Source organism: Ornithorhynchus anatinus, chromosome 3 (assembly GCF_004115215.2).
Source record: "Ornithorhynchus anatinus isolate Pmale09 chromosome 3, mOrnAna1.pri.v4, whole genome shotgun sequence".
In the NCBI taxonomy this organism is placed as follows: domain Eukaryota; kingdom Metazoa; phylum Chordata; class Mammalia; order Monotremata; family Ornithorhynchidae; genus Ornithorhynchus; species Ornithorhynchus anatinus.
This window is the reverse complement of record NC_041730.1, coordinates 37,694,535-37,722,255: the sequence shown is the minus strand read 5'-3', so window position 1 is coordinate 37,722,255 and position 27,721 is coordinate 37,694,535. Positions and strand designations below refer to the sequence as shown.

Genomic DNA, 27,721 nt, shown 5'->3' with positions numbered 1-27,721 from the left:
TTACAGATTTGATTGATTTTTACTGAGCTCATCAAGGTAATAAAAGGAGACTGTTTCTATTGTCGTTTAAGGCGGAGGAGTGGGTGGGGACAACATCCTGGCTCTAATGAAAACCCCAGGGAAAGAGAAACTAAGGCAAGACCATCTATCTCCCCATCATCTCTTCCAAATATCACAGACTTTGGGAATTGCCAAATTCCCATTTAAGGATTTGAAATAGAGATCAGGTACTACTTTGGTCTTGATGCTTTTTGTCCCTGGACTGGAGATACCATAACCCAAACCCTGTTTTGAGAAAAGAGTCTCTAAGGATCCCAATTTCTTGATGTCACAGAACTAGAGAAAAAACGGACTGCAGGAGATTCACAAATTAATACATAGATCTTGGCTCCATCCATGAGACAACAAGGCTAATTTCTGAAGTGCCACAGTCTCTATTAAATGACGTGGTGGAAGTTCTCATCTCCTTCTAGCAACACCCCATAAAGCTCTTAACTTTGGCACCACTGAATCAACTGAAGCAGAATCATTCTCTACCTATCCTGAATTTATCGTATTTAGATATTTTCATAAACCCTAATGGAAGACATAATTAAACAACCAAACATTTTCTTAAGTAAATAGAATCTTGTTAAACAAAGCACAGATTAAACAATTTCTGCTAAACAGCATTGGTAATTGAGGTATTCACTGTGAACTGCAGCCTTCATAATCCACAGGAATTTAAAGGAGATTCAACGAAGTTGGTTTCACTTGAAAAGGCTCTTTTCAGAAAGAGTTATTATTAAGCATTTATCAGACCAACTTAAAGGTGACTGACCCTGATAAAAAAAAAATCATCTGAATTGCCCTACATTATCATGACTGTTGAGGACAATGCTTAAAAATGAAAAAGGAAATCACAAATTAAAGTCCATAAGTTTTATGAATCACATATCTTTCTGGATTTCATTTGGACATTAAAGAACAACACTCTTGGATAGTATGCTATGCTTCCCATCTGATGGCTGGAGTACTTATGTGGCCTAAATTACTAATACAAATATCTGTAATTTTATTTATTTAGTCTAATGTTTGCCTCCCCCTCTAGACTGCAAGGTCACTGGGGGTAGGGAATGTATTTGTTATATTGCTATACTGAACACTCCCAAGCATTTACTGCAGAGCAGCATGGCAGAGTGGATAGAGTACAGGCCTAGGAGTCAGAAGAACCTGAGTTCTAATTCTCAGTGTGATTCTGGACAAGTTCTCTGGGCCTCAGTCACCTCACTGTAAAATGGGGATTAAGACTGTGAGCTCATAGTGGGAAAGGGACTGTGTCCAACCCGATTTGCTTGTACCCACCTCAGAATTTAGGCACAACAAGAACTGACAAATATCTAACCTGCTGTGATTCGATCTTTCCTATTAATTATGCTTCTGATGTGTAGCCTGGCCCATATTAACAAATACCACAATTATTATTATTATTAGTGCTCTGCACACAGTAAGCACTTGACTGACTGGATGACTAACTTACAAGAAGTTCTAAGTGTGGCTTAATTGATGATAATAATAATAATGATGGTATTTGTTAAGCACTTACCATGTGCCAAGCACTATGCTAAGCACTGGTTTAGATACAAGGTCATCAAGTTGTCCCTTATGGGGCTCACGGTCTCAATCCCCATTTTACAGATGAGGGAACTGAGGCACAGAGAAGTTAAATGGCTTACCAAGGTCACCCAGTGGACAACTGGCAGAGGTAGGATTAGAACCCATGTCCTCTGAACCCCATGCCCGTGCCCCTTCCTCTAAGCGATGCAGAGCATGGGCCTGAGAGTCAGAAGGATTTGGGTCCTAACCCTGGTTCTACCACATATCTGCTGTGTGACCTTGGGTAAGCCATTTAACTTCTCTGTGCCTCAGTGTTGCTTAGAGTGTGCAAAACTCTTGGTTGGGTACCTGGGGGGAGGGGGAGGACACTAAGTGGGAATTGTGTGAGGTGGGGAGAAAAGGAGGAAGAGGGGACAATTTCTTCCACTAAGAGAAGGCTTTATGCTGAATGAAACTCTTTGTGCCATTTTGAGTTGGGGCAGTGGTTTTAGGTGTTGACAGGCCTCCTGCTCCAATGCAAAGCTGTTGGAATGGTGCCCTACACCTTTGGCAGCCTGGCTTAGCAAAAAGAGCATAGGACTGGAAATGAGAAGGCCTGAATTCTAATCCTGGCTCCACCACTTGAATGCTGGGTGACCTTGGACAACTCACTTCATTTCTTGGTGCTTTTGAAATGGGAATTAAGTCCCTGTTCTTCATCCCTCGTAGACTGTGAGCCCCATGTGGGACAGGGACTCTCTCTGGTCTAAGTATATCTACCCCAAAGCTTGGCACATAATAAGCACTTAAATACCACAATTATTATTAGGACTAATATGCTATTAAGGGTATGTCCTACCTAGAAATGGGCCCACCCTATACGTTTCTATATTCTTAACTATAGAGAACAAAATATAGATTTTCATAGGCTCTTTTTACTGTTCATTACAGGAAGGAGCGTGGCTTAGTGGAAAGAGCAAGGGCTTGGGAGTCAGAGGACATGGGTTGGATTCTAATCCCGGCTCACCACTTGCCTATGTGACCTTGGACCAGCCACTTAACTTCTCTGTGCCTCAGTTACCTCATCTGTAAAATGGGGATTAAAACTGTGAGCCCCCCGTGGGACAATGTGATTACCTTGTATTTACCCCAGCGTTTAGAACAGTGCTCAGCACATAGTAAGGACTTAACAAATACCATTATTATTATTATTTACCCTATGCAGATGGGCATATGAAACTCATTAATATTTAGCTTAAACAAACAGAAATGCCCTTGCATTGTGCAGGTATAAAGTAAGGAGTAAATATGCCCAGTCACGCATTGTGAAGGAGCAACCTCCCCTAATAATAATGGCATTTGTTAAGTGCTTATTATGTGTCCTGCACTGATCTAAGCACTGGGGCAGACAGACATAAATCAGGTCGGACGCAGTCCCTGGCCCACATGGAGCTCACAAATAGAATAGGAGGAAGAATCGGCAATGAATCCCCATTTTACAAATGAGAAAATTGAGGCACAAAGAAGCTAAGTGAGAGCAGACAAATGATGGAGTTGGGATTAAAACCCAGATCCTCTGATTCTCAAACTCTTGTATTTTCCCTTAGGTCATATGGCTTCTTCGCATCCCCTCATGTCTCCCCAACCTTCCTTTTTTTATGATATTTGTTAAGTGCATACTATGTGTCTTACACTATTTTAAATGCTTGGGTAAGTGCAAGTTTATCAGGTTGGACACAGTCCCTATCCCACATGGAACTCACAGTCTAAATAGGAGACTTCCTGTTCTTCGGCATTTTGCCAATATTGCCTTAGTCCTCTATTCTGTGTAGAGGAGGAGATCTGAGAAAAGCAGCTCGGTGGTGGTCACTGCTCCTCAGCAGATGCTGCTCCACGGCAACTGCAGAAAATCTCTCTCCAGATATCAGACTCTCAGCTCAGTTTCCTGTCCTTATTCTAGGACCATGGAAACAGCAGGGAAACAGACAAAGAGGCTCAGAGAGGGTCATAGTGTTCCCTCTAGACTGTAAGCTTGTTATGGTCAGGGAATGTGCCTGTTGTTATATTCTACTCTCCCAAGAGCTTAGTTCAGTACTCTGACACACTAAGAACTCAATAAAAACCACTGATTGATTGATCCAAGGAGCGATTAACACTGAGCTGCTAAAATAAGCACTGCTCACTCTCTGCCACCACAGCAGGGACCCTCCAAACATGTACCGAGAACCTGCGCTCCTTTCTGGTAGATTTGAGGCCAAACCTCTGACTCTGAAAGAACAGAAAAGACCAGTTCTCTCTGAATAGCACTACTATGAGGACACAGAGTTATTGATTATGTCCTGGTCTCCCCATAGTCTTCACCTGAATAGCAGGATTAACAGTAAATTACTGTTCTTACAATAAGCAGGAGTTCGGTAGCCAAAACTGTATTGCAGTCTTTCTTCAGGAGACTCATTTTTCCCTGACACAGAGTGAAAGCTTTGTGTCACAAGGTGTTATTTGTTAAGATGGGCAGTGATTAATCCAAACCAAGTCCCTTTCTCTAGTCTACTGTAGGCACCAGCCAAACCAGCTCTGTGACCTAATTCTTTGAAACTATGATTTAAAAGTGAAAATTGACCACACTTTAGATCAGATAACAAAGGCTTTTCCACATATTATAGACGGGGAAAGGGGGAACATAGCAGTAAATCAAAGCTTTTTTTAAAATTGTTTTAGATTTCCTATGAAGAAAATTCTTGGGCAAAACTTTTAAAGAACCAGAGTCCTGGAACAGGTCATCCCTGATAAACTGAAACAACACAAAAAAAATAATTCTAAGTTTAAAACAAGCAAGTCATTGAGGTTGAAATCACAACTAGTAGGTGGAGAGAAGAATGTCTTTACTGCCTCAAATAGTAAGTGACAAATGTGTATTCAGGAACAAGTAGGATCTGCACCATCTTTGTCAAAATTAAGTTTTGGACCACCTACAGCCAGCAGGGAAGCCACATGGCCTTGTGGAAAGACCACAGGATGGGAGTCAGAGGATCTGGGTTCTATCTCGACTCTACCACTTGTCTGCTGTGTGACCATGGGCAGTCACCTAACTTCTTTGTGCCTCAGTTTTCTCATGTGTAACATGGGGATTCAATATCTGTTCTCCCTCTTACTTAAAGACACCTCACGAGGATGTGTCTGACCTGATCAACCTTTAGCAACTCCAGCGCCTAGTACCATGCTTGGCATATAATTTGTGCTTAACAAATATCAAAGATATTATTATTAACCATGAGGTTGTCTCTGGCCCAGGCAGAACAGCTGGTCATAAAGGAAACAGAAGGAAAAAGATGAAGTCAAAGCTGCACTTCCCCACATCTGCAGACATTTTGGCTTCTTGGTCCAGGCTGAGGCAATTTTCTCTCTCTCTCTTTCTGTCTTTGCTTTCTCTCTCTCTCTTCTCTTTCTCATGATCTCTTCTTTCTTGTCTCTCATTCTCTGTCTCCCTCACTCTTCTCTCTCTCTTTCTCTCTCTCTCTCTCTGTGTGTCTCTCTCCTCCCCCCACCCCCTAAACCTGCAGCCCCATGCTGTGGTTGTCTTCTTGAAGAGAAAGAAGATCATCTGGGTGAGTGACTGTTCTGCATCTGTGTATATGTGGAATGACTTGTGTGAACATGCATGTGCATATGGGAGATAGAACAAGAGTGTAAATCTATGGGACTGTGTATTTGGGCTGTGTGTGTGTGCTTGTTTCCATTTCTTGTTTTACTATCTCCTTATCGCTCTTCCTCTGACTCTACCTTTTCTATCTTTGCATAATCCCAGTATTGTATCACCTTCACAGCTCCAATGGAGCACCAAACTACTGCAAGAAATTCATAAATACAGTTCTATTCAGCAATTTCATATCCTATTGCTTTTGTTAATTAAAAAGCCATGGAGTTGCTAATCATTTTAAAAAGAATTTGCTATTAGTACAGTGCCTAACCCTTGATACATTCCATTAATTTGCAATTTACCGCTCTTGCAACCTGTGACCCAACCATAAATTTAAAAACCCCCACAAAAGTGACCTATCCTAGAGGAAAGAGGACAATACACCTGATTTTCACTAAGCTCTTCAATTCACTTATGGGGTAAAATATCTTGTTAAGGTCTATTGTCTACATGGTTAAAATGAATTATGCACTCTAATGCGCAACTGCCACTGAATCACCTCTATAATTGAAGTGAGTAATATGATAGACTTCATATTTAAAAAAATACATAACTAAAACTTCCTAAATCCACCTGAGTCTCATTGTATCTTGAATTCTTTCTTTACTAGAGTATAATAGACAAAGGGTGGTTGATGATATATTTGGTAATACAAACATATTACCAATTGGAATTCACTTAGACAAAATTTATGATCACCATAATAAAGCTTATGATTATACTATTTGTTAATCACTTACTAGTAGGTCAAGCATTGTACTAATAATCAGGATGAATATAGTTTCAAACTATAAATGTAGCAATAATATTTCTGAATGATTTATATACACCATAATGATTAATATTACATAAAAGTCTCAGTCAATTTGATCCAAATGCTACCTAAGCCACTGATCACTATAAAACCTGCTGAAACTGTAAAAGCATTTGCAGTTATATAAAAATAATGTACAAGCTTAGTGCCTTAAGGGATTACAAATATACTGAAGTGCTGGGATATGTAATTGATCAATGCACACATGAAATACCATTTAGACTGTCTTCTTTTTTAAAATTTTCTTGAGTCATGAATAGCTGAATAAAATGTAAATATACATTGTTAAATTCATTCTACTAATTTATAACACTAACTACTATAACATAAATGGCAGATTAGAAGTCCAAAAGGGTAGCAGATATGCTTACCTAAATTAGTTAGGAGATAAGCAACTTTTTCATAAACCTGGAGGGAAAAGAGATAATTCATTCAACACTTGGTAAAAAAGTTAATCTATTCATTTGGGAAAAGTGTCATTTAACATAAAGAAACTATTCAAGTGATTTAAATAACTGTGATTGTATATTTTCAATCATGACTGCTGAGAGGAAATTTATGAGCTGAAATTAAGAACACAGAATTCATCAAATTATAAACTCAATAAAATAATTGATCAGGGTGCCTCAGTATTGTTTTCTACTCCAGAAAAATTTGAATAACTGGTAAAATACATTAATTGAAAATTATGTAGCCAATTATTGCACATATAAATCTTTCAAGGGTAAGAAATAATCACAGCTTTTTTAAAGAAAGAAGTTAGAATTTGATTCGATACAAATATAAGCAATAGTAGTGGTGGCAGCCCTCTTAGGGTTGCGGCATGGGAGAGAGTCGAGGGCGGAAACTCGAGTGTACTGCGCGGAAGGCAGCAATGGTAACCCATTTCCATATTTTTACCAAGAAAACTCCATGGATCCACTACCAGAACGACTGCAGGTGGAGAGCAGGCCGTTCTGGGAGAGATGTGTCCATGTTGTCGCTATAGGTTGGAAATGACTCTATGGCATAAGACAAGGCAAGTGGTGACAGCAGCTGCAGTAATAGTCATAGTGGTAATTATTAATACAATATTTGTTAAGCACCCTCTGGGAATAAAACACGCTACTAAGTCCTTGGGAAAGATCCAAAAGAGAAGCACCTATGCACCAGGAGCTTACACTCTAATATGAACTTCAAATCACTTATCCTCCCTATGCAATCTGTCTCCACTCCAAACTACAGTTCTACACAGGACTGAAGGTCTGGTCTTGCCATATCAATCACACTCAGCTTCTGGGTCAGATAAACTGGGGCACTTATTGGCCATACGTTTCAAGTGATAGCATCAGACCATCTTCCCAGAGGCAGCCTGGAACCATGTCTCCTGCTAATCAATGAGTTTAGGGTAGCAAGGTTTCTAATGATTGCCACTGAGCTGAAGCAATGCAACTATGAGTCTATCAGCAAGCACAATTTGAAGAATGACACATAACTCTTTCCTGCCGCTCAACAGATGAGGTGGATATCTTGGAATTTAAGTTGGGCTCACATCAAGTGCTTAGTTCAGGGGTCTGCACACAGTAAACACTCAATAAAGATGGCTGAATGAATACTTGAAGAAAAGGTGGAAAAGTAAAATCGCAAATGATGTTGAATTGCAAATGATGATGTTCCAACTTCATCAAAATAGCCCAATGCTAGTCAAAAATTTCTTAACAAATATTTACTAATACCTATATGGTAAGGTACTGTACTAATCTAACTTCTGTGCAGGTCTACAGGTCATGGCATCTGCTTATTTGGCCACAACTTACTTTCCTGTGAAGGAAGTAGCACTGTGATTTAAATGTCAGGTTTGGAATAGAGAGACAAAGACATAGCCTAAAAGATCAACTTCTGTAACCTGTATCCTGATTTCATGCATGAAGGAATGTGGTGGTTCATACAGCTAAATAGATGGAACTAAATATTCCATTCCACTTTTTTCTTTCTACTCCTAATTTTGCCTTGAAGTCTTTAGAAGCCATCTAAGGTCTTTGATGAAAAGATACCACCTTTACTGACATGAAGGTAAACACAAAACAACTGTATGCACCTTTTTAGAGAAATCCTAACTGGAGGAGAAATAGAAGAAAGAACTAGAGAAAACAGGATCTCTGTCAAGTCAACTTGCTTTCACTGAAACAGAGAAAGCCGCTCTGTGGTAAGTTTAGCAGCTATTTGCAGTGTGATCTCAAATCTCACATGATGCAGGTAAACACGCTCCAGGAACCTGAGGAAAAAATACCTCTTCCCTTTTCTGAGCTTAATTCATCTTCCTTAATTCCTAGACCCCATGGCAGAAGGTGCCTGCATATAAACACAAAAATCTGATTTGATGAACTAGAAAATCTCATCAAATGAGTCAGTTAGCATGCCTTTAGGGTTTACAATGTGTGGTCTAATCTTTTGATCTACCCTTTTCCATAACTGCTCTATTTATGCTATGAGTGCCAGAGTTGTGTCAAGGAAAGTGGTAGAGTTTTCTTTTTGTTTAATGATGAGTTTACAATGGTTTTGTCTTAAAAAACACATTCTGGACTTTTAGAGTCAGCATCAGTGCTGCAAAGGAATATATGAAAAAAGAACAGAATGTTCTCATACAAGGGTGTGAGGCTTCAGTTGGTCTGCAGTAAAAATTGGATTTAAGAAGTTGTGAGAACAACTCTTAAAAATGAGCTAGTTGTCAGGATCCTGAAAACTGCCAGAGCAGTAGTAGTGGTGGAAACCATGGCAAGAGGGCTGGGAAGGCCGTCCCCACCAGGAACTGTGATCTGATCATGTCACTCTGGTCACTCATTCAATTATATTTATTGAGTGCTTACTGTATGCAGAGCACTGTATTAAGCACTTGTGAGAGTACAATATAACAATAAGGAGACATTCCCCTCCCACAACAATTCCCCTTGCTGAATTGGGTTGAAGCCCAGTTCCCAACATTTCACTATGATATTACTCCTCCCAAACTTCCCTAGAAGCAGAAGGGAAGTGTAGAAAGAGCACGGGCCTGCCAGCTGTGTGGCCTTGGACAAGTCACTTAACTTCTTTGTGCCTTAGTTTCCTCATCTGTAAAATAGGAATTATTTATGTTCAACCTCCTATGTAGACTTTGAGCCCCGGGTGGGGTAGGGACTATGTCTGACATGATTGTCTTGAAATTACCCCAGTGCTTATGTACCATGTTTGGCAGATAGTAAACGCTTAAACATTATTACCCTCTAGACTGTGAGGTAGTTGTGGACAGGGAATGTGTCTGACTGTTGTTACACTGTACTCTCCCAAGTGCTTAGTACAATGCTTTGCACAAAGTAAGTGTACAATAAATACTACTGAATGAATAAATTAATATTACTATTATTATTTTGACCGATTTTTAAGTAACGTCTTGTGAGAGTGGGTGAATGGATGTTGTTTGGTCAAACATTCTCAGACCTCAAACAGGAATTTCTGTACACCATGCAACATCCCAGCTAGTTAGTATGTTAGATTACAAAATAGGCAATGACGTATTGCAGATGAAATATGTTGTGTAGTGGAGGTTATTCAGTTATTATGCTTGCTTAGTAAGTGAACATGATGGCTTCATTTCAGATACAGAATTTTAATTTTGCATTGCTCTTTGTCCTTTCAAAAGTAGTCAACCAATACTTTTTGGGCCAGTGGAACTGGCAGATAGATCTTCCTATATGTTGAAGTCTTCATTAAATAAGAAGGCATGTCAGGGCATGTTTTACTAAAATCTTGATTTACTTCAAATTCCTTTTTAGGGTCTGGGTAACAATGAAACATGGCTTCATGTGATTTAAAACTTCTTTTAAGAAGCATTCTAGGGAAATGCTGTACTACATCACTACAGTATTGCCTCAATGCCAGAGACAGGGAAAAAATAACATATGCCTAGATCCCATCTGCTTCTTAGTGGCTACCAGTTCACTGTCCTTCTTTCAGCCCAGATTGCTATCACATGGTTAGAATTTCCAGGCTTTTCAATTTTGTACTTTGCAGTTAAGCCAGTATTTAGTAAGTGTCTACTTACTCTATTGTACTCTTTACCTAGTACAGTACACTGCACCAAGTTAGTGCTCAGTGAATACCACTGGTTGATGGATGGTCAATGAAGCTGGCTCACATTTTTTAAAATGCTATTTGTTAAGCACTTACTATGTACTAGGCATTGTTTTAGGTGCTGGGGTTGATATAAGGTAATCGGGTTGGATACAATGCCTGCCCACATAGGGCTCATAGTCTAAATTCTCATTTTACAGTTAAGGTACCTGAGGCACAGAGAAGTAAAGTGACTTGCCCAAGATTATGCAGCTGACAAGTGGTGGACTCGGGACTAGAACCCAGGTCCTTCTGACTTCCAGGCTCATGCTCTATCCTCTAGGTCACACTGCTTCCTCCCTTCAGTTTATGAATCATTTCTCTTTGGTCAGAGATGACTCATGATTGATAACTGATGCTATGTGATGAGGTAGGCTAGCCCAAGGTCTACTCTGCCAGAAAATCCATACTCAGAGAGCTGCCTTAAGACTGCCCTATCAGCCACAGTTTGGGGAGCAGGGACCCAAGAGATGTAAAAGTGAGGTGTTCATTTGCCATTTCAAGGAATGGGTTGGAATAATTCCTGAACTTTATGAAATGTTTAGGATATGAACCCAGCACATTCACTGGGTTGATGTTAGTTGATTATTAGTTGATGATTATATGACCAGTTAAGTGGAAAACTGTGATTAAAAACAATATGTTGGTGAAAACTTTCCCTCTGAAGGAAACACCTAGTACCCAGCACAAGTTAAGTGGGTGAAATCCATTGTTCAGTTAATTCAGTGCATGAAATTGGGTTTCAAAGTAATTTTTTTTATCTTGTTGTGGCTGGTTTTACTGTTTTTAGGATCAAGTTAACTGGATAATTCACAAATGTCCACTTCACTGTAGTGTTGAAGACATTAACAACTTGAATTCACAGGAACACATAACCACCACATTTCTAACTTTTTTAACTTGAAAGCACTTGGAACGTTTTAGAAGAGGATGGAGATTCACATGTCTTGAAATCAGCACAGTTCATGGACTGCATGCAGTTGGCTAAGTTACTTGTATTGCCAATAAACTCACAATGTGTCCTCTTTCCCTGTCTCACACTAAATAAACTCTTTTCTTTTTCCCACTGCTCCATTCTGCTTTCAACAGAATCTACCTTTTGGCTTCTTCCACGATTTTTGAACCCTCCTAAATAATACTGGAGCAGTGGATGTGTGAATGGTAGAAAAGCCTCATTAATGGCCAACAGTCTAATAAATGCTGAGGCTACACATAGATTTTCCTTTGCCATGCTGATGGAGGGACTCTTGCAACACCTGTACTGTTTTAAATCTGTCTCTTGTTCTCCTTGTCTTCCTGATAGCACTGTAGAATTAAGTCTGCTAGGATCACAGAAGTAGCTCTCTTTCTCCATCCCCAAATCCCACCCCACCTTTCCCCATCTTGTGTTCTAAAGAATGGCAGGACCCATTGAGGTCCAAAGGCTGGCCATTAAGAGTGACCTCCCGAGTTTCTGATTTGGTATCTTTATCTGTTGGGGGTAGAAAGAACAGAATGGAAAAGGTAGTTTCAGTATTCCTGGTTGGATAGGCAGATCTGGTTGCCTTTTATAAGGTCATTAGATCATTAAAGCCTCTGCAAGTCTTGCAAACAGCAGTCATAGCTGCTCATCAATTGGCAGCAGATACGCTACCTAAATTCCTGAAACCAGAGATGGCTTTTTCAGACATGGAGTTGGGTGGGTAGGGCACTTTATTAAGGTCAGTAAAGAAAGCATCTACTGTAAATTTATAAATTTTGATTTGTGACTTGAGTCCCAGATCTCTCTCAAGCAAAACTTGGTGAAATAAATATGTGCCTTGGTTTAAGAAAAGGAAAATGGAACAAAAAAAAGACTAAATGTTTAGGCTGTATGTTTTCCCTCTGGGTGGTGGCTTATGTCACTTCAATGACTTCAATGAATTGAGAGGCAGTTGACCAAGGCCAGCCTCAGAAAATAAACAAGCAAGGCAATTGCCTCAGGGCACACATTAAGGTTGGTTGAAAAGTTGAAAGTGCCCAGAATCCCCGTGCCCAAGACAGAAGAGATTCCTGGATTAACTGGAATTTGGGAGGGAACACAGTGACTTTGGAGCAAAGTGGGAGGAGTTCAGGGGAACCTCTCTAGAAAAGCTCAAGTTTGGGACTTCAAGCAGACTCCTGTGCCCAGAGTAATATTATTAGATTATATAATCTCAGAGTATCCAAGTATCTGAAGCCAGCCTTGATTTTAACTGAAGCTATTCAGCACATGGCAAAATGTGGAAATGGGAAAAGTGTGGTTGATTTGATCACATTACAGTTCAAATGGTCACATGGGTGCTAATGTGTAGCTTTGGCATATACACAAACCATTTCTTCCCCGCTTTGCTGGCCAGGCTTCCCCTTCTGAATCCAGACTTTGCCAACTTTGATGCCTTTTCACCACTGAACCTATCCCTGGATTTCTTCAGTTCACCCCAATTTTTATTTCCTGCTTTCTTCTAAGTCACTTTCAGTCACTGAGTCATTTATGAATTTATCCTTTCTCCTCTGACCCCCGAGGCATGAAACAGTATTCAAATTCTTCAAACTTCCTAAAAATCCACCCTTTTGATACTATTTCCAGCTACAGCAATTAAACTCTTTTGCAATCTCTTTTTGTCTCTCTTTCTCACTTTCCAAAATAATACTTTGAATTAGGTAGGGATTTGTTTGGGAGATCCAAGCATTTTACAGCATTTAATTAAAGCTTTATAATACTCCTGTGAGGTAGGAAAATATTTTATAGTAGCAAAAGCCAAACCAGTCCAGAGTGGTTTATGATCTTCACCACAGAGGAAATCCTATTAAGGAAATGCTAGGCCAATCTCACTGTAGTTGCTACCTACTGGGAGCCTTGAATTTCCCACTTCCCACTTTCTCCATCTGCTTCTTCCTTTTTTTCCATTTTATGGCTGACTGAATCCTTTGGGAACCTGCCACCTCCCTAGGTCCCTTTGTACCTCGACATGCCCTGTGTACCCCAGGATTGATGGATTAAGCTGCAGCATCACTACCCTGCCAAGTCTCTACCACACAGCTGAATGAATCCAGCAGGAACCTGTCACCTTATCATTACCAATGTTGTAACTGTTGCTGTCCCCTGTTATATCCGGGGCCTTTGGTATCCTCTTCTACAGAGCCATCATGCTGCCTCCAGTCTGAGGGGCTTGGGGATTCTTCCAAAATCACATATCTGCCAAGAGGCCTTCCTTGACTAAGCCTTTATTTTACTTATCTGCCTTCCCTCTGCATCCACCTATGCACTTGGCTGTGTACCACTTGAGCAATTTGAAACTCATCTCAGCACTACAGCACTTACATAAATATCTTTATATTCTACTATTTCTCCTATCTACAATATATTTTAATATTTGTCTCCACCTGTAGCCTATTAGCTCCCTTTGGACAGAGATCATATCTACCAACTCCATTGCATTGTACTCTCCCAAGTGCTTAATATCATGCTTGGCACTCAATAAACACTACTGACTGATTGATTGTCCCTGCACTGGCTCTCCTCTTTATCAAAGAAGAGCCTCTATCCTGATTTGCCCTACATCACCCCAAATGGACAGAGAAAAGCAGCAACAGCTTGATGTCACCTCCACAAATGCTGAGGAAGCTTCCGGCTCCTGTTGTAATGGTCCCCGTGGCTGTAGATGTGACCTGACTCTGAGCAGCAAGGAGCCTTAAATTCATTACCCTTCAGATCTTTGTTTTTATTTTGTGTATTTGTCCATGTGTTTATGTTGTCTTAGAGTTTTGTTTCATCTCTCTTTATGTGTCCCTTCTCCTTCATTCTAATTTTAGAATGTGAATCCCTGAGGGGCAGAGACTATCTAATTTTCACCAGTGTATTCTTTCCCAGCATTTAGCATAATGTTTGGCACATAGTAAACCCTTTATAAATATTATTATTATTACTGCCATTTCCTCCACTCCTTAGGAACTTAAAATCTGCAGTCAAGCTTTTGAATTGTTTTTGAAGCAAATGAGAAATTAGAACATTATGGAGTTCTGTCATGTTGCTCTTCCCTGACATGAACACTTCTAACCATCAAAGAATGAGTGTTGGGGAAATAGATAATACATTGTGATGAACACTAATAGTTATTGATATTACTATCCTTAGCCCCAAACTGCTATAATGATTTCTCAATGACTCCATATCTCTTTCCCCAGTATTTCATTTTTCGTCATGGATTGGTTTTTATTTTCTTAAGACTACAAAGATTCCTCATAGTTTGAGCTGTATTATCATTTGTATATTGGAGACTTGTCAAAGTGAATTTAGTTTTTCATTAAAAAGTTGACTTGCCATAAACAACTTTGACACTTCAGTATTTATTACCTAAATTCCTCTGGTACAAATAGGTAGAAAAATAATGATAGTTCCTTTCTTTTCAGAACCTCAAACTTCTCACATTTAATCTGTCTCATTAAACCAGTTAACTCTTTTCCAGTTCACTTAAGGTTAAGACATTAACTAGAATTGTCAGTCAAAGATCAGTGACTATTCAAATGATAGAAATAGCAGACTTTCAACTTCTGGAAGATAAAATGATTACTGCTTCAGTTATGTCGTTTTTCTACAACTGGAGTTGACTGTTCCTTGAAACAGATCGCTTGCATTTGGTACTTTTGCAATTCAAGTATTAGCTGCCAGCTAATGTGGAAATGAAAAAGAGATCCTTGAGTAGATCCCTCTAGGTAGGAACAGCTTATGCATACAGCAAGACTGTAAAAAACACTCTTGTAATTGGACCTTGAAAGACTAAGACTACTAAAGTTAACCTCTGGGGCTTAGCCACTACAACACATCATCATTCTTGCCCCATTTATGGACCAAGGCTTTCTCAGGCAGTCTCCCAGGGGCTAAGGGAAAAATTGCTAAAAGATAATAAGCCATCATTGTTGTCCTTATTCATACAAGTGGTAACGATTCTTATGAAGGAATTAAAGGATGGAACTTCATGGATTTAAACTGGAAATACTAAAGTTTTTCTCCTTAGTTTGCTTGCCAGGCAATTTTCACCTTGACAATCCCACTATAACAACTTTCCCCTTGTTTTTCTGTTTGATAGAAGAAATCATCAACATTACTCAAATAAATATAACTTTGTCCAAGATGTCTAATGAGTATGAAAACATGCTAAATCCAAAATAAAGTGACATTTGTCAAACTTTGCTTTCTATCGTTCCTTGGAACATTAAGTGAAAAACTCAAACTATGAAGAAAAAACAACGTGCATGATTGCATGAAATTCGTGAGCCCTAGTTTGAAATCATCATATGCTAATTAGTTACAGTATCGGTAATGGGAAAGCTGCTTATTCGAAGTGGTGAAGGGAGAAGGGAAGGAAGGTTCACATTAAGTCAAATTTTTTTTCTTCCTCCTCTGAATTAACCATATGAGATAGAAAGGCTATGTCACATTCTCTCAGGTCCATTTAACAACTCTAGAAACCTACATTGGGGCCTACCAACAGCAGTGGATCTGATTAAATGAAATCACAAATGAAAATAAGTCAAAACATTGCTTCCCAATATTTTTTTTTCCTGAGAAAAACCTGCTTTTACCACTTTGATTCTGTCACACTTATTTGCTTCCTTGCTCCAAGCCTATGGGGAAGGAACATCTGGGGACAAATACGGAAAAGGAGCAATAGCAGTAGCCATTATGCAGATGCAACAATTTCCCATGTGTGAACACATTGGGGAGAACACTTTCACATATTCAGAAACTTCCAAGATGTTGGATATTGTTCAGAATACTTTCATGTAAAGAAACACAGCACTTAGGAAACTATAAACTGCTTCTACTTTATTTTTCTTTTTTGAGACAACATTTGTGAAATAGGATGGTAGTTTCTATATGAAGAGAATAAAAAGTAAAAATGATCCTAAAGAACCCCTTTCCTGACTTAACACATTATTGTTTCAGTTACTTACCACATTTAGAGACATGATGATCATAAAATTGATACAAACTCCAGTGCCGGATGTTGCAAACTGCCAATATTTTTTGATGAAATACCACTGGAAAGATGCAAATTGCTCCATAGCCACCAGACGATATACCACAACTGCAAAAACCGCGGTAAGCACCAGAGAAATCTACAGTGTTAAAAAACAAACTTATATTCATTCATATGAACAACTTTAAAAATATTAAAACAAATATAAAACATTCCTCCAATGATTCCCAGAGATTTCAATCAAATTTTCATATTTTAATGACTTTGTGTTTTAACTAGTTTATAGCAGATTAAGATGCATCAAAATGCATTTATATTTTAGAATAATGAAATGAAATCAATTTCTCCATTTCTCATAGGAAAACACCCATTATGGTGCAAAGTTACCACATAATAACAGCGCACTGATAATACATCTATACAGTGATTGTGTGTACTCCAGGAGGCTGCTATATTTTACTACATTTCACACTTTGGAATGTCCAGAGAAACTTAGTGAGAAGTTTGTTTTGAATGAGGTTTCATTACAATATGATGGGTGTGGGTTTCTTTGTTTCCTGGTTCTATATCCTAGGGTGTGGGGTTTCTCTCTATGTTGATATTCTCTATGTGTCTGCTAAATTTAGGTTTAGCTTCCTGGAAAATTTGCCAAGGGAAGTTCATGCATTTTGACTAGTTTCTGCTTTTGTGTACAACTGTTTCTTACAGCTTAATAGTGGAGGAATGACCAATAAGGAATGACAGATGACTCTCTATCTAAGACTTCAGGACTGGGAACCCGCACAGAGGGATTAAATTAAATGGCAGTGACTAGCAATGCCTCTGACACTCTCTCTTCCTTATCAAACACATTCCCACATGTGCTCTTCACTCCCATTAGCCAACTAGAGGTAGACCTAGGACCAGACCCTACGTCTTCTGATTCACAGAGCAACTCCTTTTCAACTGGAACATAAGCAGCATGGCCTACTGGATGCAGCATGAGTCTGGGATTCAGAAGGACCCGGGTGTTAGTTCCAGCTCTGCCACTTGTCTGCTGTGTGACCTTGGGCAAGTAATTTCACTCCTCTGTGCCTCAGGTACCTCATCTGTAAAATGGGGATTGAGACTGGGAGCACCATGTGGGATAGGGACTGTGTCCAACCCGATTATCTTGCATTTACCCCAGTGCTTAGAACAGTGCCTGGCACATAGTAAGTATTTTACAAATAATCAGTTACTACTAACTGGAGAGACAAAAAACCTGCCCTTGTTATTTGAGGTTTTATTAATCTCAAGATAGCCTATCTCTCCCTTGCCAAATTCAGGGCTCATTTTTGATTAAAATTTTGAGTATTGCGTTATCAAGATTACTGGGTATACTCTACCATGAAGAATATTCCTGAGACAGAGACCATGAGACGACTGAGTTTGTCAGAGAAGGGTTGAAATGGCTCAGGTTTTCCGGTAATGGGATTTACTCTTTCCACCTTTGAATATTTTGCTTCGAATTGGGGCCGCAGTTCTTCCTTCAGTGAGAGAGACTGGAATTAGTATAGTTAGCAAAACACAATGACAGGTCAAAGGTGACAATTAGTTTAATATTTCCACAGTAGCCACTATGAAAAAAGAGTACAGGGAATGCTACCTATATAAAAGAAATAATAAAAATGTTAGTCATGTCTATCTGCCTTAGCAAGAGGTGTATTTCATTTTTTCCCATACATAATTAACAAGTTTTCCTGATAATGTAAATAAAAGCTCAAAGCATTAATTCCCACTAGAAAAATTAACTATGTTGAGCCTGATCCTGTTGTGTGAGGACAGTAAGCTATATCTTGTAGTCTTAAGTGTGGGAGAACAGAAGGTTAAAGAAGGTTAAATGGGCCTCTATAATAATGTTGGTATTTGTTAAGCGCTTACTATGTGCAGAGCACTGTTCTAAGCCCTGGGGTAGATACAGGGTAATCAGGTTGTCCTACGTGAGGCTCACATTTAATCCCCATTTTACAGATGAGGTAACTGAGGCACAGAGAAGTTAAGTGACTTGCCCGAAGTCACACAGCTGACAAGTGGCAGATCCAGGATTCAAACCCATGACCTCTAACTCCCAAGCCCGGCCTCTTTCCGCTGAGCCACGCTGCTTCTATGCAGTGTAGCTTCATTTTAAAGTGAGATTGGGGACAGGTTGGAGGCCCCAGTTCACTGTATAATTGGCATAGCCTCTCCCTTGCACTCTTTTCCAACATCTCTTTAATGGGCCCTAAAAGTCCTGTGAAGAATAAAGAAGAAGGAATGGAAGCTGTTTTCAGTTCTACATCTGAGTGTGACTTTTAGATTGTGAGCCCGTTGTTGGGCAGGGATTGTCTTTATCTGTTGCTGAATTGTACATTCCAAGCTCTTAGTACAGTGCTCTACACACATTAAGCATTCAATAAATATGATTGAATAAATGAATGAGTAGAAGGTATATTGTAGCACTTTTATGGGCTCCATATCTAGTCAAGTACCATGGAATTGCAAGGGATCAGAAGGAATTATAATCTAGTTTGTAATGGTGGACTGCAGGTGGTTGCAGCACTTTTCCCACACAGAGTCCTGCAGAACTAAACCTATCCACACTTCAAGATAGGAGAGACTAAAAGATCAATCATTAAACACCTCTTGCACCAACAGTTATAATGTCTATTCACCATAAGCTAATCCTGTTATACAACCTCATGACATCAATCAATCATATTCATTAAGTTGTTACTGTGTGCAAAGTACTGCACAAAGCCTCTGGGAGAGTAAAATGTAACAGATTTTGTGGACTTGTTCCATCCCACATGTTTGGAATTAGAACTAGATAAACACTGAGGTCACAAGAAGTCAGAGGCACGCCCCAAAGTATAGAAGAACATGGAGGGACAATTCCATTCCTTTACCAAACAGTAACAAACCAGAGAGGAAAATGGAGATCATCTGTCGGCAAGAAGATGACCAATTTGTGAGACTCTAATAAATATAATCGAATAACAAAATATTTGCAGCTAGTATCTTAAATTACATAATGATTTCTTCCAAATCCCTAGACAATCAGGGTATCTATTTTCCTGTGGCTATCGCATCGAATCCCAGTTCCACTGTTATGCTGGTGTCTCACCTCTTCATCTTCCCAGTCAATGAGGTCCCAGTCATAGGTTAGCACAGCTCTCCGCCTCTTCCAGAATTCCAGGAAGACTGTTGCTGTGGAAACCATGAACAATTCACAAAGAACAAAAATTTGAGTGGGTTAAATAAATAATAATTATGGCACTTGTTAAGGGCTTACTTTGTGCCAAGCACTGATCTAAGCCCTGGGGTAGATACAAGTTAATCAGGTTGGACACAGTCCCTGTCCCACATGGGGCTCACATGTACTATGTACCTGTACTCATTGGTACTATGTACCTGGCACAAGGTAAACACTTCAAAAATACTGCTAAAAATTGATAAAGGTAATCTTCAGAGGGCAGGAAGGATAACACCTAGAATATTGAAAGAATGCACAGCCAAATGCTGGTGGGGATACTGTGAGGGTTAGGAGGAGAAGGGAAGAAGAGAGGCACTGGGAATGAAAAGTGTTTTGAAAATCATACTCTTACTAAAACCATCCAGGCAACAGGAGAGACTTCAAGGTCTTTAAGAGAAGGGATTGTGTCTATTTTACTTAGCTCAGTGCTATGCACCCAATACATGCTAAATAAATAACACTGAACACTCTCTCTGAATCTGGGTTTTAATTGCAATACATAAGAATTTCTGATAGAAAACAATACCCATTCTGTGTTACCATGGAAGGAAGCAGGATGGTCTGGGACTTGCGTGGGAGTCAGAGCACATGGGTTATAATCGCAGCTCTGCCAATTGCTGGCTGTGTGACCTTGGGCAAGTCACAACTTCTCTGTGCCTCAGTTTCCTCAACTAGTAAAATGGGGATTAAATAACTGTTCTCCCTCCTACATACACTGTGAACCCATGCAGGTCAGGGATTATGTCCAACATAATTAACTTTTACCTACCCCAGTGCTTAGAACAGTGTTTGACACATAATAAGTACTTACCAAATGCAATAAAAAAAGTTAATTCTTCAATTGATATTAAACATTTTTGAATTCTGAACACTGCCCATGTGCACCTTCCTCCAAATGAAAGGTAGCGTGAGAATGAGTAGACAGTGGTTTTGATAGGTGAAAAGATAAAGTATTTGAGACAAATGGTACAGGTGCTTTAGGACCCCACAATTCAGGTTGCAATCAGAAATAACTATTTAAAGACAACAACAGTAGTAACAACAACTTTTAAACTATATGCACAAAATCCTACATTATCACAAAGCATTCCACAACAAATATATGCTGTGTGGCTATTATTCTTCCTCATTTGCTCTCCACAAGCAGTGTTGCCTAATGGATAAAGCATGGACCTTGGAGTCAGAAGGACCTGGATTTGAAACCTGACTCTGCCACGTCTGCTGTGTGACCTTAGGCAAATCACTTAACTTCTCTGTGCCTTACTTACCTCATCTATAAAATGGAGATTAAGATTTGGAGCCTTATGTGGACAGGGACTGTGTTCAAACTGATTAGCTTATCTACCCCAGTACTTAATGACAAATACTTAGTCTGACAAATACTAAGTGTTTAATACCATAAAAAAAGATTGAAAATATTTTTCTGCAAATACGTTACATTTCATGTATCATATTCTCCTTGGGTAACAATTTAAAATACATTAAGAATCCCATTTAAAATACTTTAAGAATCCCATCTGAGTAATAAATGAACCGTGTTTTTATTGTAATTCATTCATTCATTCAATAGTATTTATTGAGCGCTTACTATGTGCAGAGCACTGTACTAAGCGCTTGGAATGTACAAATCGGTAACAGATACAGTCCCTGCCCTTTGACGGACTTATGGTCTAATCGACTGTAATTCAACATTGAACAAAAAAAAAAGAGAAAAGCAGTGAAAAAATATGGCAGGTGGAGTTTGGAGGAGAGACACTTTAAAGTATCCTTTCCACCTTGAATAAAGGTGTATAAAGATTTATCAAAATAAAATACACTTAAGCTGTAAAATGAACTTGTCAAAAATGGCCCAGATGCTGCTAAACATTGGTGGTATTCAGTTACTCAGAATCATCTTTCTACCCACTCCCTCCTTTTATTTTGAACGACATCCTGGTACCTGATGAGCTGTCCCAACAAAATGTGACTGCATTAATGCACTTTAAATAGAAGTAGAAAACCTGTTAAACTGGTTCTACATTTAGCCAAAGGTCCATTAATTTAGATCTATTTAAAGTTTAATTTCTGGATAACACTAAAACAATATTTCAAGGTCAACTATATGTAGGGTGGAGATAGCCTCTAGAATGTTTTATCTAAATCTAATTCACATCTGTTGTATTGAATGGGCTGAATTCTACCCTCTTTCATTAGTTTGGGATCCATTTATGGGACATCAGGCCAAACCTGTTGATCTTGTTCATTTTCCCTTTCTCTTATATTCCTGGATTTCATGCCTCAAATAGTTATGCCCTAGCCTGAAAGTGAAAAAAAATCAGGTTCTAATTCTGCCTTCCAAGTGACTTATGTGTCTTCATTGCCTCAGCATATATTACCATTGTACATTTTACTGATTTTGTAGATTAACTGAGAATTGTTAACCATATAAACTTCAGTAGAATGCATAAAGGGAGGAAGCAGGGAATTTAGATGACCTAAATTTCTTCTGAATTCCGTATTGGTCCAATCACTTCGATCTGTGAAATTTGTCTGGTGAAAATAATTTGTATTCTGTTCCTCTTTTTATAAAGATATAGAAAAGTAATTTCCTGTACAGAGAAATATCTGAATTTCTCTGTGAATAGGGTCAGGATTTAATGTTTGGACCTCAACCCTAGAAGCAGTTGGACTGGCCAGAGGTATAGAGGAGTCTCCAATCAATCCATGGTATTTATTAAGCACTTACTGTGTGGAGAGCCCTGTACTAAAAGCACTTTGAAGAGTACAATACAACAGAATTGGTAAATAAGTTGGCTGCCCATAAGGCGCTTACAGCCTCGAGGAAATGCTATGTGGATCAAGGAGCCAAGAAGGAATCCTTACCTGCTCTAGGAACTATAGACCTTAGGGCCAGGATCACCAACTCAATTACCTGAATGCAAGAAACTCTGACTGGAGGATACCCTGACTGGCAAAGCCATGTGGCCTAGTGGATAGAGCCTGGGCCTGGGAGTGAGAAGGACCTGGGTTCTCATCCTGGCTCCATCACCTGTTTGCTTCTTGGGCAAGTCATTTTAACTTTCTTGTGCCACAGTTACCACATCTGTAAAATGTTAAGACTGTAAGCCCCATGTGGGAAAGGGACTGTGTCCAATCTAATTTGCTTGCATCTACCCTAAAGGAGACCAGGTATTCAAAGGACTTGGGGGAGATATACAAGCCATGGCATTTTTCTGAAAGCTCCTTGTCACTTTCCTCATTTACCTTTTTCTATCCTTTCTTGGTAGGGTTATACACTTTGAAAGTTTGCACTATGTGCACAGGCTAGGTTTCCATTCCTGATTCCAGTTACAGGAAGTGTTCAGGAAAAGAAAACACTTACGTGAAGTTCAGATCCAAACACTGGGAATGGAATTGAGGGGTAGTAACTTGTTGATTCTGGGCTATAGCTCCCCCTGAGGTTTACAAACAACATACTCTGGCCAAGCTCTATTGTTCTGACAAGCAGCAACAAAGAAATCAGTAAATCCATCAGTTGTATTTACTGAGTGCTTCCTATGTGCAGAGCATGCTACCGTGTTGAGAAATATGTCACCCTTCCAAAGAGGAAAAAATATTTCTTTTCTCATCCTTTAAAATGTTGATTTTCTGAACCTAGGATCTTAAGATTTGTTCCACATTATTTGTTCTCCGAAGCAGTGCAGCAGAGGGAAGTATTTGAGAAAGCCATTGAGTCCACAGTGCTGCTCCAAGTCAAGCAGCTTGGAAATCACCCTAGGCATCTGAGTAATCCAGGGAAGCAAATCCACAAATTCCCTCATAACGTATTCTAGTACTCACTATAATGCAGTTCTTGCTTAGTGTGAAAAATCTGTCTCCTTTGTCTTGCAATTTCAACTCATTTCAACTTGATTTTTCCTTAAGAGAACTATTGCCCAGGTGACCATGCTTAAATTTAAAGACCATTACTAACTCCTCTTTTGGTTCCTTCTTGTCTCAGATAAAGTCTCAATTTCTTTAACCTTTCCTGGTCTTATAGTTCTTTAATCTTTTTTGTGGTTCTCCAGAATCCTCACCACTTATATAATGATTTAGTTGTGCATCACAGAAATCTATAGGCTGAGTTTAGCCAACCATCTAAATTTTTTCCAATTTTACACACCTCTAGGAATGTATCAAAAGCCAAACTTGAACCCAAATTCAATCTCACCTGTGCCCTTTTGATAGATTTATCATACCCCAAACAAAAGTCCAGAATACCTCAGAGCTTCTCACCTCCAGGACCTAGAACTAAGTTATCCTGATGAATATGCTTACTTCTCTATCTCCTCTCCAGCCTCAAACTCTTTTTCCCAGTAACTGGAAGTTCCAGAAATCTTTGATGTTGGATTGAGAGTAATGCTTTTTACCTATTTGCTTGTATACCTTTTAGGCTAGGGATCATGTCTTCTCCACATTTGCTAGACTCACAGATAAACAGAGTACATGTTCAACAAAAGGATTGGTGCTACTAATTATTATATTGAATTTAGAATTTCTATTTATATTATAATAAAGAGAAAGAATTAAAAGATGAATAAAAATGGCATGATTTCTGATCATTCTACTGTTGAGGGGGAATTAATCATGTACTTAATTCCCTCAAGGGCCTTTCAATTTTACTTGGAAATTAGAAAAGATGCTAAGTACATTTTGATGTTATATATCTAACATCTTGCCAATGCTGTTCTGGTTAAGACATTTCACAGAATTCAAATGAAGTATTTTGCATTTTGTGAAATATAGATTCAGAAAGATGCCATGGGCATAGTGTGCTATGATTTGGTGTATATTATGCCACTTTCAATGTATAACGGGGAAAACAAATAAATGGGATCATTTGATACTGAGATCAATCTGCTCTCATTCCTGCCCTAGTTTTGCTCTGCGGTTTCTTAATCTTCAGCTACAATATTCTTAAAAAAGAAAAAATGGCAGGTTAGCTTCCTGCTTTCTAAACTGAAGAATATGACCTGATAAACTATATCATTCCTTTATACGTAAACAGTGCTTTACAGAGAGCTGATTTGGGTTAATGGTAAACAGGGTGATTTAAAGTCATAATGAAGCAAAATATCAAATGGTGAAAGTTCTTCAAGGGCAGAGATCACATCTACCAACTCACTGAATTGTAATAACAATAATGTGGTATTTTTTAAGCGCTTACTATGTGCCAGGCACTTTGCTCAGAACTGGGGTGGATACAAGCAAAATGGATTGGACACAAGTTCCTGTCCTGCATGAGACTCAGAGTTTAATCCTCATTTTATAGATGAGGTAACTGAAGCCCAGAGAAGTGAAGTGATGTGCCCAAGGCCACACAGCAGACAACTGTACTTTCCCAAGCACTTAGTACAGTGCTCTGCACAGAGTAAGTGCTTAGTAAATACCATTGATTGATTGGTGATGTGGTCTAGCTAGGAGAGAACATCAGAAGGCAGGTCAGTCTCAAGTTCAGCAGTTATAAATGGGGTAACTTCCTGGAACCAGAGGCTTCAAGGACACAAATGATAAGGGAGAAATGAGAATGGGGACAGACGCTGAAGATTCCAAATTTAATGAAATCTCTCATGTATTCAATGAAAAAAGGAATTTGGTTTCAATTTGGCCTTATTAGACATACTCATATACATCAGTAAGTCTCACTGACAACTATGTGTCTTTGAAACTGCACTAGGTATATTCTCTCTATTTCTTTCTCTCCCTCTCTCTTTCTCTTACTCTGATTACAGTACATGGACTGAGAATCAGCAGTAGGAAAAGGTCCATATAAAATGTCCCATACCTCAGTTATTCAACTGCAAAACAAAAATCTAAATGATCAAAAAATAAGTGCAGTCATTGACAATCTGATGGTTGATAAAATAATTTCTAACCCTAAACAATAATACCTTAGTTTGTGTTTTCTGACACTGCTTATCTCATATTTATCCTCACAACAACCTTGTGAGGTAGGTAGAAAGGCAAGTCTCACTCTCCCCATTTTACAGATAAGGAAACTGGGGAATAAAAGGTTAAGTGACTTCCCTGCAGTCACACAGGAGGCTGGTGGCAGAACACAGAATAGATCTATGTCCTCTAGCTTCCAGTCCAGCTTGCTTCCACTTCACCACACTGCCTCATTTGGCCCAGCACTAACTCTAATTCAAATGTGATTATACTCATTTTACTGGCTCTAACCATAACCCTAGGCCTAACCTAAATGACTGAAGTTTCACACCATTATAACATTTGTAAAAGTGCCACAAATGACAAATTGATTTCAATGTTTAGAAATGTGTTCAGTTGGATTTTTTTTTGAGATCCTGCCTTAGATGTTTACTCTGAAGCAATCTGCTGCTCTCCCAATTTAGGTGCGAGAGAGTGTTTGTGTTGAGAGAGACCGAGCTGTCCTATTAATTGTGATTTTAAAACACTTTACTCACTTCAAGATATAATAAAACACATTTTAAGTGAAACCTTCTGAAGAAAAAAGGGATTATAGTAAGGGAGACTATTGAGGCAGGCCCTGCTAATGTTAGTTTTCATCTATACAGACTGGTAAGAAGGCTCCTGTTAATGTTAGTTAGCAGACCAATATAAGGAAGTGGCTACCTTCTTCTTAGATTGTGAGGCTGCTGAAGGACAGGGTCCATATCCAATTCTCACCTATGTATTCTCCTCCAGTGCTTAGTACAATGCTCTGAACACAGCAGTGAATATAATTACTATTACTTCTCCTTCTAGAAAATGATTAACCCTTCATATATCAGGCACAAGAAACAGCTCTCTAGGTTCATGTTCCCAAGAATTTAGGGGGCCTCACTTGCCTATCCCAACAGAATGTCTCCAGTGCCCTTACTTCAATCAATCATTTATATTTATTGAGCACTTACTGTGTGCAGGGCACAGTACCAAGTGCTTGAAAGAGTACAACACAATATAACAGACTCCTTCCCTGCCCAAATGAGCTTACAGTCTAGAGGACAAGCTTACAGTCTACTTCCCTTACCTTCTCCTCTGCTCCTGCTCTGCTCAAAAAAGATTTGAAAATGTATGCAGAAGACAAACATGCACTTCACATACTTCAAAGAGGGTTGTTCTTTCCTCCCCACAGGCTTCCACTGCCCAGGGCTCACTAGAGCTCTTAATGGATAATGGAAATGAGAAAAATCCCACTTGCTCACTTTTGATCTTGGACTGTAGTTTTCTTAACTTTGCTCTACTCTCAAAAGGAGAGTTGCTCAAAGGAACTGGACTAGAGGTGGTGCACTCTTCAAATAAGCATCAAATAAGCACCTACCTTCCAATAATAACAAATCAAAAATAATGTGTGCGGGACTATCATCTCAAAATTGAGGCTACAGAAAATGAGATTCAGTTAGTTTTGCCCAGAAGCAAGTACCAAGGTGGAAGAGATCAGTACAGTCCTTTTTATGAGCCAGGACACCTACATCCATTTCAGACTTTAGTTTCCCATAATAACACTATTTTAACCCTGGTTAATATGGCACTGGAAGACGGGAACTAGAATGTCCTTTACAAAAAATTTCTTTCATGAATCGTCCCTTAATTCAAAAAGACTCCACGCTACAAGACTACAACTGAATCTGATGAAATACTTTGGGCAGGAAATCATTTTTCATGTAGTAAACATAGCACTACCAAGGTTTCCAGAATTCTAGCAGAGCAACAAATCAATTGTCTGAGGCTTCAACACTACTGTTAGTTATGTGCTCGAGTGATGGAGAGATGGGGCCAGTGTGAGCTGAATTTAGAGAGTAAAGACATGGATTCTGTTTTTGGGTACAGGTCTGAGCAGAAAATGCTTTCTTTCACATTAGGATATGCCATTTACCAGAGCCTCAGTAATTTCATCAACACATAGGTTTGGCCTTAATACCTTCCTGCTTTGTAAAGGTGCTGAGAGATTTAATTAATGGGTATAAAAGCAACTGGAAATTCCCAGATGAAAGGCATTGCTATTTAAGTGTATAAATGTCTAAAAATATTCTAGAATGAGTTCAGTCAGCTAGGGTCCAGCAGCTGGGGTTTAAGTGGCCTATCCTGTTCACTCTGATTTTATGTTTTTACTTGTTTTTCATAATTCCCTAGGAAAAATAAGTTATCTAAAATCAATGGATCCTCTCTAAAGCTTTCACTTTACCTTCCTCAATTATTTCACTCTTTTTTTCCTATAGACTAATTCAGTGACACACGGTCCTGAGCAAGGTGAATGAGATGTCTTACACATTCAAGTCACATTATAGTCTGGGGGA

The 27,721-nt window shown here is 39.1% G+C and overlaps 1 protein-coding gene across 4 annotated transcripts in view; it reads right to left on the bottom strand.

Annotated features, from left to right (window-relative positions):
- The window catches only part of ANO3 (anoctamin 3), a 249,457-nt gene that overhangs the window by 13,733 nt on the left and 208,003 nt on the right, over window positions 1-27,721 (bottom strand). For all 4 annotated transcript variants that reach the window (XM_001509055.5, XM_039911456.1, XM_029060306.2 and 1 more), the window contains 4 exons: window positions 19,317-19,399; window positions 17,560-17,700; window positions 16,167-16,331; window positions 6,458-6,494 (listed from right to left, as the gene is read on the bottom strand). In XM_001509055.5, coding sequence (XP_001509105.2) covers window positions 6,458-6,494; window positions 16,167-16,331; window positions 17,560-17,700; window positions 19,317-19,399 — 426 coding nt within the window. The remainder of the gene's footprint in view (window positions 1-6,457; window positions 6,495-16,166; window positions 16,332-17,559; window positions 17,701-19,316; window positions 19,400-27,721) is intronic.